This window comes from Balaenoptera acutorostrata (genome assembly GCF_949987535.1).
Source record: "Balaenoptera acutorostrata chromosome 6 unlocalized genomic scaffold, mBalAcu1.1 SUPER_6_unloc_1, whole genome shotgun sequence".
Taxonomy (NCBI): domain Eukaryota; kingdom Metazoa; phylum Chordata; class Mammalia; order Artiodactyla; family Balaenopteridae; genus Balaenoptera; species Balaenoptera acutorostrata.
The window spans coordinates 341,194-354,596 of NW_026645490.1; the positions used below are offsets into that span (position 1 = coordinate 341,194).

At 59.0% G+C, this 13,403-nt stretch overlaps 1 protein-coding gene across 6 annotated transcripts in view; it reads left to right on the top strand.

Annotated features, from left to right (window-relative positions):
* The first annotated feature begins 3,686 nt into the window (after positions 1 to 3,686).
* The window catches only part of LOC130704559 (ninjurin-1-like), a 125,711-nt gene continuing 115,994 nt past the window's right edge, over positions 3,687 to 13,403 (top strand). For all 6 annotated transcript variants that reach the window (XM_057539232.1, XM_057539230.1, XM_057539233.1 and 3 more), the window contains exons 1-2: positions 3,687 to 3,851; positions 11,734 to 11,959. In XM_057539232.1, the coding sequence (XP_057395215.1) occupies positions 3,777 to 3,851; positions 11,734 to 11,959 (301 nt within the window). In that variant the 5' untranslated portion in view covers positions 3,687 to 3,776. The remainder of the gene's footprint in view (positions 3,852 to 11,733; positions 11,960 to 13,403) is intronic.

Sequence of the window (13,403 nt, forward strand, 5' to 3'; positions counted from 1 at the left end):
AGCCAGCCTCCCAGGGCAGTGCTGAGCACAGGCCTGCTTCACTCCGCAGGTGCCTGGGGCACCTCAGACATGCCACACCATGTTTCCAACCTTGGTCTCTCTCTCTCTGTAAAATGGAAATGCCATCTCTGCCTCCTTGCCTCTCAGGAATGGAAAAGGGCCAGGGATTCAGCCACTTTCGAAGGTTCCCATTCATGAGGTCTATCCGAATGCACATCTTCCCAGATCCCAGGTGACACAGTCATGATCTCCCCACAGTAATTCGGGGGCACAGGCAATGTTCATCCCCCTCCTGGTGGTGTGTTGGGTGAAGTGGGGCCCAGGCCCTTCTAGCCATGAGACCCCCATCCCTCCTGATGAGTGAGGCCGGTCAGGCATCCTCATCTCTGTATCACCCAGAGCATGAAGCCACCGCCCTAAGAGCCACCAGACTCTGGTGATGCGGCCCTGGGCTGTCACTGGCCAGCAGGGTTTCAGCACCTGCTCAAGGCAGCAGCATGGGGAGGGGGCTTAGGTCAAGGCCGCCATCACCCTCAATGCCGGGAGCTGGTCTGGGCTTCACCTGGGCTGGGTCAATTCATCTTCACAGCATCCCCATTTTACAGACAGTAAATGTATCCCCAGTCACACAGCTCGGAAGGGGCAGGTGAACTCAGCATCATGCTGCATGTGTGTGTCTGCACATGTATGTTGGCTGCACATACAGCCCGTCTATCACATGTGTCTCTCTGCCGGAGCATAGCGGCTGGCCCTGTCCCTCCCCAGCCCACCCCCTCTCCTGGGACATTACCCAATTGTCACTTCCCCTTGGACCCAAGCCTCACGGGCAGCAGCTGGGAACCGGCCTTGGACAGTCATACTGGTCTCTCCAGCATTAGAATTTGAAACCAGGTAGATGTCAGGACACACGGTAGGCACTGCCCCTTTCAGTCTGTCCTGGGAACAATCTGGTAAACAGACACAGCATAGGCAAATGAAAACGACAAAGCAGACAGGGGAAGTCCCTCCCTGAGGACAGGCACGCCTGGAGAATGAGACCCTGCCCAGGGCTGACCAAGCCCCCCACAGGTCTACCCTGGGAAGGTGAAGTGCCTGCCTGAGTCCCTGGTGGTCAGTACAGAGCAGTTACAAACCCAGGTTTAAGTGCCCAATTATTCCACCACGATCTTCCCTCGCTCCCGCCTTTTGGACAGAGGGAATAATGAACCTCAGCACAGAGCTGCCACGTGGCCCACATGAGAGACCCCTATGACACCCACCGAAACCCTCTCACTCAGCAAACAGGCAGGAACAAAGCCCTCTCCTCCCGCCTCTCTTCATCTGCCCCACCCCCGCACCTGGGGCCTCCCCTGCAACCTCAGAGCCCTCTCTCCTGGCTGCCTTCTTCTCCCTGGCCCCTCCAGGAGCCAGCACTGCCCCTAGGGCAGAGAGGCTAGTGCTTTTGTATGAATAATACCAACTTAAAATATCTGGATTTCCAGCTGCTCATGAATAGTTAGCTGTGGGTTATGTGAGAATAACAGTAACTGCTACTTGTAATGGCCACCATGCCCAGGCCTGATCAGACCCCCAGGCACTGCTGTGTCCCCACTCATGGTGTCTTTGTGAACTAGGACTGAGGCAGTAGCCACCTCTGTGAGCCTCAGTTTCCTTAGCTACGAAGTGGGCCAACAGCAGTTCCTCCTTCATGAGACGGCTGTGTGTGGGCAGAACTGATGTCCCATTGGGATGCATTGGGCCCTCAGCGGTGCTGCGACTGGGCAGGCCCTGCCCACACCTGCACAAAAGGGATACCTGTCGGTCTGAACTGTGGGCTGCAGGACTTCAGGGCTAAGGTCAGGACAAGCTCCCAGGGCAGCCCATACAGACCCTAGATACTAGGCCCCCACCATGGGCAGAGCACTGAGGAATCAAATCCAAACACCTCACTGAACGGAGAAGGAAACCAGCCACATCATACAGCGGGCGAGCGCCCAGCTGGGTTCAGCCAGTACTGTGGGCACCCCATGGCCCCCAGTCTGTCCTCTACCACAAATGGTTTGGACATGCCAGCAGGTCAGGAGGAGGACCTGGAGCAGGGTTTAGCGGAAGATTCCTTTTTCTGATAAATCTCCAGGGTGACTTGCATTTTCCATGCCTTCTATTTCACTTTCAAAACTCCCTCTAGCAGCGGGGGTGAGGCTCTGGGCAGGGGGAAACAAGGAGGGTCCAGTGTGGAGGGCAATCACAGGTGAGGCAGGCACTAGGTTACAACGCCCATGGGTGCCCACCTGCTGGCTGGGTAGACTAGCCGGGAGAGCATCCAGTCCACGCTTACAGGACTGCACAATCTCCCCAGTTCTGAGCGTGGCCCTCCTGGGTCTCTTCCCAGCTGTGCCTCAGTTTCCTCCCATCATGTGAGGGGGTAACACCTGCTTCCCAGGGCTGTAAGACAAAAAGTGATGCACCTGGCCCCACACAGGGCTGTCCCATGCCACCTCCCACCTGCCCCAGAAGTCCTGTTCCAGCCCACAGCACCTAGAACAGGGCATGGCATACAGCAGGCACTCTGTGGTTACAGGATGAATGAAAGAGCCTCCAGCTCCAGACCAATGTAACTCACTATCTCCTGACCTTGGGCACTGCTGCTTACCCTCTCTGGTCTTTGGTTTATGTGGAGGGGGAAGGTCATGCCCACATGGCCTTGGTCTCCCTCGCGGGCAGCGAAGCTGACGCACAGAGGTCAAGCCACCTGCCTGAGCCACTCTGCTGAAGACCTCAGCAGACACCGTGAGAGAGGGCAGAAAAGGGGCAGGGGTGGGGAGGGGGAGGGCGGCGCGACTAGGAGGAGTGAAAAGCAGGTGGGCCTGAGAGCCGGGTCAGGGTCAGGACAGGAGAACACAGAGGCCTGTACTTTCGCATACCTGCCCGGGGAGATAATGCCTGGCCCCTTCGCACACGCCTGGCTTCTGGGAGAGGCCCGCGTCCTGGCCGACAGAGCCAAGGGCTGGAGGAACCAACACGCTCAAGCCACTCCCAGCGGCTGGCACAGGCACAGACAGGGTGCCACCCCAAACAAGGGGGCCCTGCCTGAGGACACAGAGGCTGTTTCATGAGGGGCAAAGGCGGGCACTGGCACAGAGCGGGCCCAACCTGTGGTGATCCGCTCTCTGCCTCCCCCCTCCCTCCCCTCGTGAGTGCATAGGAGGCCTTCATGCCCCCATTTCCTAGAAGAGAAGGCCGAGGCTCAGAGGGTGTGAGACCCACACGACTCGTTGACTCAGGTTCCGGGTGCGGGGCGGACGACGTGTTGGCGAGACCTGCAGTGGGGCCCCCGGGGTGAGCCTCACCCCGTTAAAAAAAAAAAAAAAAACAAACCCACACCCGCGGGAGCGCCCAATCGCCTTCACAGCTCGTTCGGCAGTTAGCGAAGCGGCCGGGGAAAGGCCGGTTCTTGTCCTCGTTTTATGGATTAAAAGAGTCCACGACAGGAGCACAGAGGGCGACGAGCTTTAACCAAGAACACGCGAGGTCCGGGGCCTAAGAGTGCCGAAACGCAGCGCGGGGTCCTGCGGCCCTTAACGCCCACGCGGCGAAGGAGAGCGGTAGTCTAAGTCTAGCCAGCCGGGCCTCCAGACCCGGCCTGGGGGCGGAGTCTGAGGGCTGTGGCGTCCACTGGGCGGGCCGGGGGGGGGGCGGGCAGACGGGGGGGGAGGGGGCGGGCGCGCAGCAGGGTCTCAGCGGCTGAGGCGCCGGCCTCCCTGAGGCCCGGAGCAAGGCTGCCCCAGCGCCGCACCATGGACTCGCGACCCGAGGAGTATGAGCTCAATGGCGACGTGCGCCCGGGCTCGCCTGGCTCCCCGGACGCCTCGGTAAGCACCCCTAGCCCCGTGCTGCTGTGCGACCTTGGCCGATGCCCGCCCTCTCTGAGCCCGGCGCCAGCGGCTCCCAGGGACCTATGGGCGCCGACCAGCTGCGCGCCGCGTCCTTAGGGTGGCGGTGGTCGCCACGCGCCGTGCGTTCCGCCCCCTACCCGCGCGGTCGGGGGCCCCAGCGGTGGCCCTGGGGCTCCAGCCACCCCGGAAGGTGAGCGGGGGCGTGGGCTGTTGGCAGAATGCCGGACGTGGCCCGGGGCAGGTAGCGCCCACACCGAGCTGCACAGCCGAGGGGCCTGGGCGCCACCTTCCTCCCTCCCCCCGCCACTTCCCGCGGGCCCCTGCCTTCCCGGCTCCCACACCACACTCCAACTTTGCCTCTCCTCCGGTTCGATGCGCTCCCGGACTGGGCGGAGTGGATCGCGGCTTCTGGGCCCCAGGCCAGCAGCGGGCAGACAGTTACGTCACCCACGGTGTCCACGGAGACCGCACAATCTTGTGCGTGCCCTGATGGGGAACTTGGGGCCGCTGTGGCCCCCTCTCCTCTCTCCACCCGCATGAGAGGCTCTATTCAGAGCCTGCCCTGCTGGCCTGGAAGCGCTGTGGGCATGGGGCAGGCCCTGGCAGTGGTCCCATATTACAGCTGGTACCCTCCCTCCCTGGGGTCCTGTCCCACTGGCAGGGCCAGAGTAGCGGTTCCTAACTGGCTTTGCCTTGGACTAGCACTTCCCCAGGGCCTCTGTTCGTGGCGCAGTCCTGAGCACTGCCCTCCCAACTCGTTGACTTTGGACATTCTTTCAGTTTCTGACCCCCTGGGGATGGGGGTAGGGACGGTGGCCATGAGCGCCTGACTGGGGCAGAGACCGGCCCTGCTCAGGTGTGGGTGACCAGTCCTAGGCGATGTTGTGGTAACAGGCCACGTTTAGGGGATGGGGGGAGAACATGTGGGGCAAGCAAGGCCTTGCACTGGGGAACGGGCCCTCAGCAGGCAGGACGGGTGTGTTCAGGGATCACTGCATTCATTGGCTTTGGGACCAGTTGCAGTTGCTGCAGCCCTGTACCACTCGGTCTGAGAGCTGAGACCCGTCCAGATGGAGAAGCCACGGCCAAAGTGCTGAACTCCCTGGGGTTGGTCCTGAAGGCAGGTGGGAGTGGGGCCAGGAAGGCTTCCTGACCAGTGGGGACATTGGCACTGAGCCCTGGAGGACTGGAATGGGGTACGGGTATGCCTGGGAAGGGCATCCCAGGCAGGGAGAACAGTGGGAGAAAGGCCCAGGGGCTGGACCACCAAGTATCAATACATTGGAGCTGGGGAGCTGGAGGTGGTATGGGAGGTCAGACCTTGCCAGCTATGGAGGCCCATGGAGGGGCTGGAAGCTCATGCGAGAGTGAACGCATTCTTCCAGGGTGGCTCCAGTCACAGGCAGCGAGGCTCTGGGAGAGACGGTCAGTACTGAAGGCTGCTCTGCTCACCCTGCCTGGGGCCCAGGCCCACCCAACACTGCCCTCCAGCCTCCGCCTTCCCCTTCCCACCCTCAGGACCTGCCTCACTGTGTTCTCGAGCACATCACTCTGTGTCTCAGTTTCTCATTTGTGAAATGGGGTGAGAGTAGTGCCTCCCTCAGAGGGTTATGGTGAGGATTAAATGGGTTAGAGCGTGTGAAGTGCTGTAGGAAACTGGGCACACAGCATTGTTAACATTCCTGCCTGCCACATGAGACCATCTCCCAAAGATGAAGCCCAGGCAGGGTTTGGAAGGGGCAGCACCTTCCCTCAGGTGCAATCCCTGTGGACAGGCATGGCCCTCCCCCTGCACCTCACCTGGCTTTTCCACAGCCTTTTCTCCCGGCAGTCCCTGCCTGAATCTGAGCCCCAAGCTCCTGCTTGAGGAGGGGTAGAAAGGCTTGCTGGGAGGAGGGGCAAACCCCAGGATCTTCAGATGTGTCCCCACTTAAGCAAGAGCCCCAGACAGGAGGGTGTGTGGGCTGGGTCACCACTATGTCCTTGGCTGCAAGAGGACTGAGTGGGAGGCCCAGGCCCAGAGCCCCCATCGGTCTCGAGACGCCCTGCCATGGGGCCTTGGGCAAGTGCAGACCCTCTCTGAACCTCAGTTTCCTCCTCTGTGAAGTGGGCAGGATCACTCACCTCCCAGGGTGGCTGGGCTCAGGGAAGAGTTGTATGTGTAATCCATGGGCAGATGAGCCCTGTCGGGCCAGGGTGGTGGGGGAGCTCTGCAGATGTCCCCCTCCACGTGCCCCATATCCCCATGGCCTCCATGCAAGGCCGGTCTGCTCAGGTGAGCCGCAGGAGTGAGTTGGAGTCTTCACTAAGTCAGCTCACTTTTGGCTGGCAGCAGAAGGAGTAGTAAACAGCAATTTTATTGTGAAAATAAATGTGGCCCTTGACTGTGTCATGCCCAGGGATTTATCTCAGGGGGCAGCTGCGTTGGACCCTGCAGCAGACTCTGGGACCACAGCCAGCTGAGGACACAGCAGGGAGGTGGCAGGACAGGGTGCAGTGAGGCTCCTGGGGCCACAGTTGGGCTTGGAAGCCAAGTCCTGGGAGGGAGGGGTGCGTGCACAGCCTCAGCTGCTGGGGGAAGTTTGCTCCTTTTCTCTTAAACTTTTTTTTTGGCCATGCTGCACGACATATGGGATCTTAGTTCCCCGACCAAGGATCGAACCCATGCCCCCTGCATTGGAAGCGTGGAGTTTTAACCACTGGACCACCAGGGAAGTCCCAAGTTTGCTCTTTTTCTCATTTCTGCTCTCCTGGCAGATCCCGAGGCTGGTGGGGTCTTGGCCATGTTCCAAAAGGCAGCCCTGACGTGGCTGCAAGGTTACTGCTGGCCATTGCTGAGTCCACAGGAAGCGGGACTGCCCAACCCAGCCCAGCTGCAGCAGGGAAACCCCCCCGCCCCCCGCCCTAGGAAACTTCCTGCCATGAACTCAGACATGGAGCAAGAGACATCTCGGGGCTGGCTGGGTGCCGACGGTATGGGGACAGTGCAGGAGTAAGCCAGTGTGACCTGAAGCAGGTGCCTTCATGCTGAGTCCAGGCAGTGGCCACAATAACAGCTTATGCCCCGCACTAGTGGGTCAGACAAGGGACACCCCAGGCCCCAACAGATCCTACTCAGTCAGTTCTCAGGTCCCAACCAGAGGCAAGGACACCAGAGCCCGCACATCCACTGTTGCCCACTGAGCCCAAGGGGAGGGGCCTTATGCAGGAGTGGCTGCGATAGCCCAGCATCTGGAGCTGGACCTCCAGTGCACCCTGGGTCTCACTCAGCTCATGCATTTTCTGGGACTAGTACTTTCTCTTCCTTGTTATGGATTTTTTAAATGGAATTAATTACAAATTGGTACAGTTTGTTTGGGAGGTAAGCTTTCAAAGTGGTGAGGCCTGGGTGGCGAGGAAGAGGAACATCCAGTCCTGCCCTGCACCAGCTGTGCTCTGACCAGCCACTGGGCCTCTGAGCCCTTCATTCACTCCCCCTTATGTGCCCATTTTATAGATGAGGAAACCGAGGCACAGACCAGTCACTCTGTTGGTCCGTGGTGTGGCAGGATATGGGGATGATAAAAGATAGGTGCTGATGGAAGGCCTGCACCCCAGCTCCTCCCAGGGTAGCTGATGAGCCTCATAGATTTGTTGGGAGCTTGGTTCTACAGATGTGAAATTGGGCTCTGGGAGCGTGGACAGGAATTCCCATGTGGGCTCCTTGTTCCATACTTGTACATGGGGTTTGGAGTCAGTGGCAGAATTGGGGCAGGCAGGATTGGAGGAAGTCCATAACCAAAACCCTGAGGGGTCCTGCAGGGGTTCAGTGGGCCACGGCCCTGGCCTGCCCTTGTCTCCCAGGGGAGCAGAGAGTATACAGGCAGGAGGCTGGGGGTGGGCCAGACCTCCTGGGCCCAGCCGGAGGCCATGGGCAGCCCATCCAAGCCCAGGGTGGACTGGAGGATGCATTGTGCTGAAACTGGGTTCTCTGAGTACCACAGATCTGCTTTGAATCCCGCTTCTGTCCCAACTCCCCTCCCTGTCCAAGCTGAGGTTGCCCAGCAGTGTGCCCCTGGGCCAGGTGGCCTGGGTCCCTGCGAGCTGCCTACCAATGGCTGGGATGAGACCCTCTGTCCACAGAAAGTGGGCTCAAGGAGCCAGCCCTGTGGGCACCACTGCCAAAGCCAGCTCCCTCCCCACAGGCTCCTTCCTGGCTTTTAGGGGAAGAAGTCTGGCAGCCCCGAGCTTACTCAGCTTCTGGGATGCCTTTGAGGTTTCAGGGAAGTCCTCTTGGCCCTAGGGACACGTTAAACTGGGTATTTGTTCCCTGCACTGCCCAGGTCATGGGCAGGGGTCTCGGTGAGAGGGTCCCAGCATGGCTCCTGGCAGCTGGGTGGGCAGGTGGCCTGTCCAGGCCCATAGAGCTCCGCACCTGTGAGAGGTGGGCTCTGACCGCCCCCCCCCAGCCCTTGACCTTCTCAAGATAGCAGCCTCCCTGGGATTCACCTGTGCAGCAGTCACCTCTAGGGCCCAGAGCTCCCTCCACAGCTCAAAGCCCCTCCGCAGAAGGCCTAGGACACCAAGGTCAGGCATGGGAGAAGCGGATCAGCCCTGCAGCCTCCTCCCCACCCAAGCCCCTACCGCACAAACCTCCTGGGCCCCCTGACCAGGGTGGACATGAAGCTGTGCCATGTCCTGGGTGGCCCTAAGCTCTGAGGTGGACAGGCTGGTTCCAATTCTGATCTGCCCCTCCCTCACAGTGGCCCTGGGTGAGCCCCCCTGAGCCTTAGTCTCCCACTCTGTAGAATGGGAGAACAGTGCTCTTTCTCAGTGTTAGTGGGGGCACTTGGGTTGTAGAGCTTCCCAGACTGTGGCCTGGGGTGTACAAATGGGGAAGCTAAAGCCCAGTGAGGGGGAGCATGTTGTCAAGGCTACACTGCCAGGCTATAGTGAGCTGGGGCTTGACCAGAGCTCCCCCCACCAGCCCCCTGGCCTGCAGCCTCTGGCCAGCGCTCCTTATCACTGCACAGGTTGAACAGGAAGCAGATGGCCATATGGGCAGGAAGTGCCCTGTATCAGGAGGGGCACATGGCCTGGGGCCCTTGCTTGCTAACTGGGGCCCTTGCTTGCTAACTGGGGCCCTGAGACAGTGGCCAGACCCCCCAGAACCTCCCGGCATGTTTGCTCCGTGGCCCTGTTGCACACATGGGAGACTGAACCCCAGAGGGGGCTGGCTATCCTGAGGTCACTCAGCTAGAGCCAGGGGCTGGGGACTTCTGAGCACTCAGGCTCACAGGTGACCCAGACCCCAGACCCCCACTGCAGGGCCCAAGGGGACTGTGGTGTCAGCTCTCAGGGCTTCTGAGCCCTGGGACCTGGGTTCAAATCCCAGTGCAACCCTCACTTGCCATTGGCTTTGGGCAGGGTTCCTCCCCATATAGCCTCAGTTTACCCTTGGTAAGTGGAGTGTGAGGACAGGGGGGAACTCCCTGGAGGAAAGCACCTAGCTAAAGGGTGAGTAAGATGATGGACTGTGCCCTGGGCACCCAAGGTGGAGAAGAGCGGGGCACAGGCGCCCTGTTCTGGGGGCACTGCTGCTGATGGTGTCATTCTGTATTTGAATGTGCACGTGGCTGCATGGGCATAAAATATTTAAACAGTTCAAGAGAGCTCAGAATAAAAAAGAATTCTCCCTCCTCCTCAGAAGCCTCCACAGTTAGCCTGGATGTGTACATATGTGTGTGTATGTGTGTTTGTTAATGCATATATACATATGTATTGTATATGTGTGTGTACATGTATGTATACGTGTGTGTGCATGTGTGCTCATGTGTGTTTGTGCATGTGTACTGTGTCTACATGTTTGTGTATGCTTACACACATATATGTATTGTGCTTGAGATGTGTATTAGGTACTTACGTGTGTGTGGAAGACATTTTGGCACTTCTGGTTTATGAAACATAGGGGCACATGGCCAGCGGGCCAGTGTCTCCAGGATGCCCGCACCCAGAGGAGCACACACATGGCGAAGCATGGCCAGCTGGGCCGCTTTGCAAGAGCAGAGCTGGGAGACAGCCTGGTGCTTTTGAGGGGGGTGGGGCACAGACCCTGGGGAGGAGTGGTGTGCCTTGGGTGTTCTTGGTCTGGGGGTGTGGCCCACCCAGATGTGAGTGCAGCTGTAGGCCTGGCATGGAGAGGCAAAGGGGAGACTTGAAGAAAGAAAGAGGAGACCCCAGGCTGCACATGGAATTTCCCAAAGAGTAGGCCAGGGCCCTGGGTCCAGCGGAGGAGGCTTTCCCTGGGGGCTCTTGGGTCTAGAATTTTAAACCAAGTGGATTTGCTACTTAAGAACAACTGACACTGAGGGAAAGCAGGACATAGCAGAGCCACCTACTTTCCCATCCTCCCTCCTGGGCATGTTATTCTAGATTAAATTTAAAAGACATAATGGAAAAATGAAGACCCCGCCCTTCTGTAGTTCTGTAATTTCCATGGTGAAATATCTCCAGCTGCAGAAAGTAGAGGCTTGCCCTCCCCAGAACCCCCACCTCCCATCCCTGCATCTTTCATGACTCTAGAAACAAGATCTGAATGGCCCCAGGAGGCCTAGTGGCTCAGGGATTCCTGTGGACAAGTGGCCAGGGCTGAGGGGTACAGGTTTGTCCTGGGAGGTTGGGGAGGGGCCTGGCCAGGGGCAGCTTGAGGAGGGCAGATGGGCTGGATACAAAGAGGAGGCCTGGCAGCTTAGAGCTGGCTTCAAGTGAAACAGCCGCCCCAAGAGGTAAACTCCAGTCCTGGGAGGGGTCTTTGTGGCCTGGACTCCAGCCTCGGAGGCAGGCCTTCTCCTGCCTAACTACCCTCCCCACTCCTGCCCCAGGAGAGAAGAGCCTATCCAACAGGGGGAGTCAGCTCTGGGTGGGGCCTTGGGGCATGGAGGGCACTTGGGAGTGACAGGGGCCCTGGCCTTGAGGACTGGGGATGTTCTCAGGCAGAAGTGAGGGAAGAGGTATCAGAACTTGTGTTCCTGTTTTATCAACGTGAACGTGAAGGCAGAATGAGCCCTGGAGGTCGACTGTGCAGCATGTCGTGACCAGTACAGCACTCTAAGGGTGATATTAGTATTATCACAAATACTAATAATAAAGGGTCAGGAGAAGACTCTGGATGTGTGGTGGCCTGGATGTGGTGATGGTGTCACGGTACACATTTAGCTCCAAACTCTTCAAGTTGTTCACATTTATTATGTACAGCTTTTTCTGTGTCAATCACACCGCAGAAAAGTGGTTTTAAAATTTTTTTTAATAAAAATTAAGGAAGAAGCTGAGCTCAGTTGCATTGTAGAATGCAGAGGCATCTATTGAGCACCTGCTGTGTGACTGCACAGCTGGGAGATGGCCTGGGTGGATCGGCCATCCGACGAAGACTTGTTGCAGGTCTGGGCGAGTATGCAGGAATCTGGGATCCAGCTGCCGTCACGTCATTTCCCGCCCTGGCACCAATCACCTCCTGGAAAGGAGGGCAGGCAGGGGCACGCAGGGAAGGCTACCAGACGGCCCCGCCCATGGCAGGCAGACAATTGGCGGCATTTTCCCATCTAAAACCAGGGTGTGTGCTAAGGTTGTGTTTTGTTTCCTTTCTCTTCCAGGACTTGATTCGTAGGGTGGGTCTTGCAGGGGCTGCACAGCCTTCTCTGGGCCTCTTGTTCTATTAATAAGCACTTCCCTTTCGAGCCCTCATCTGGGCCCTCACCTGCTGATCCGATCAACCCCCACATCCCTGGGAAGGAGACCAGGCTCAAAGGGGCGGACACCAGGGTGGGCCCAGGCCTGCAGCCCCCTGCCACAGAGCCCGGGCTGACCACCCCCCTCCCTGCAGGCACCCCGCTGGGGCAGGAACCGGCCCATCAACATGAACCATTATGCCAATAAGAAGAGTGCGGCAGAGAGCATGCTGGACATCGCACTGCTGTTGGCCAACGCCTCCCAGCTGAAGGCTGTCATCGAGCAGGGCCCTGGCTTCGCCTTCTTCATCCCCCTGGTGGTCCTCATCTCCATCTCCCTCATGCTGCAGATTGGTGTGGGCGTGCTGCTCATCTTCCTTGGTGCGTGCCTGGGCAGGGGGCCCCAGCAGTGGGAGGGCCCTGGGGTACCCCTGCCCCACGGTCAGCTGATTCTGCCTGCACGCACCCTGGGATGCGTCACTTACCCCACTGAGTGTTTTCCAGGCCCTCATAGAGCTGCAAGGAGGCCCCGGCCCTTCTCACTAGGCACGTGGTCCAAAATGTAGCTCCCATCGTGGCCCCCAGAGGGACCCCCATGTCTCCATCTTTCCACTCACCCAAGCTGAGGACACAGGAAAATGTCATAACCACTCTCTGCTCTTCTGAGTGTCTGAATGTCCCATAAAGAAGGTTTTTAAAGGTGATCCACACATGGGATGAGGTCCATGAAGAAGCAAGACCAGCAGGTAGGCAGTGGGTGGACACATGTTCCCAGAGGATCCAATGAACCTGGGGCCACCCCAGCCAGAGGGGTCAGATGCAGAGCTGTGCAGGTGGCTGGGCCCTGGGAGCAAGTGGTACAGAGGACCACCCCTCCTGCCGCTCACTATGAGCACATCTTACCTTGGCTGTCTTGTTATTGCCAGGAAGCAGCAGAGGTCAGGCTCCCGGCTGTGAACCTCCCCTACCACCTGGCCCTCATGGTGGGTCCAGAATGGTGTCCGGGCCCATGCCCCCAGGTCCAGCCCTGCCCAGGGCCCAGCACAAGTGGATGCTGCCCAGCCCTACATGCCTGGTGTAGCCTGAAGCAGTCTGTGGCCTGTGGTGTGGGCTGGCTGGCAGCCATACCAGACGGATGCCAGCCTGTGTGGACCATGGACGTGGCCAACAGATGGCCTAGTTCCTCCTTTGGCCAGGACAGGAAGCTGGCCCAGATGTGGCCAGAGGTTAAGCCCCAGATGGCTAGACTGGGTCCCTGGTCACCAAGCCAGGCTGGCCTCCACGGGTGCTAGGGGCATTGGGAACAGGGCATGACAGAGGGTGGGTCTGTGCATCCCAGCCCCCTACAGCCCCTGCCCCAGCTGCTCCCACAACAGGTACACATGACAGCCCCCCACCTGCCCACCCACCAGCACCCAGGCTCATGTCTCTACAGTTCCGGCCCCCTGACCCTCACTCCAGATGTATTCCTGTCTCAGGTCCATGGCATGTGCTGCTGCCCTCTAGGGTCAGGGCTGTGCCCTGAGGTCTTCCCCACTGGCCCTCCTGACTACCACTGCTGGTCACTGTCATGGTGGGCCATTTGGGTTTACTCTGCCTTTGGTGCCATTGGCTAGCGTCACTGCCCACAGTGTCCCCCTGGGGCCCATATCTGAGCCCTGACTACCCTTGCACCGTCTGGCCCAAGACCAGGGCTGCTCCCTGAGAAGGAGGGTCCTGCCCACCAACTCCCTGAAGGCTGAGGGAGCTCTGCCTGAGCTGGGGGAGGAGGTGGACCCCTACTCATACTTGCACTTCTATTTGGTCTGACCTGGCTCTCCCACCG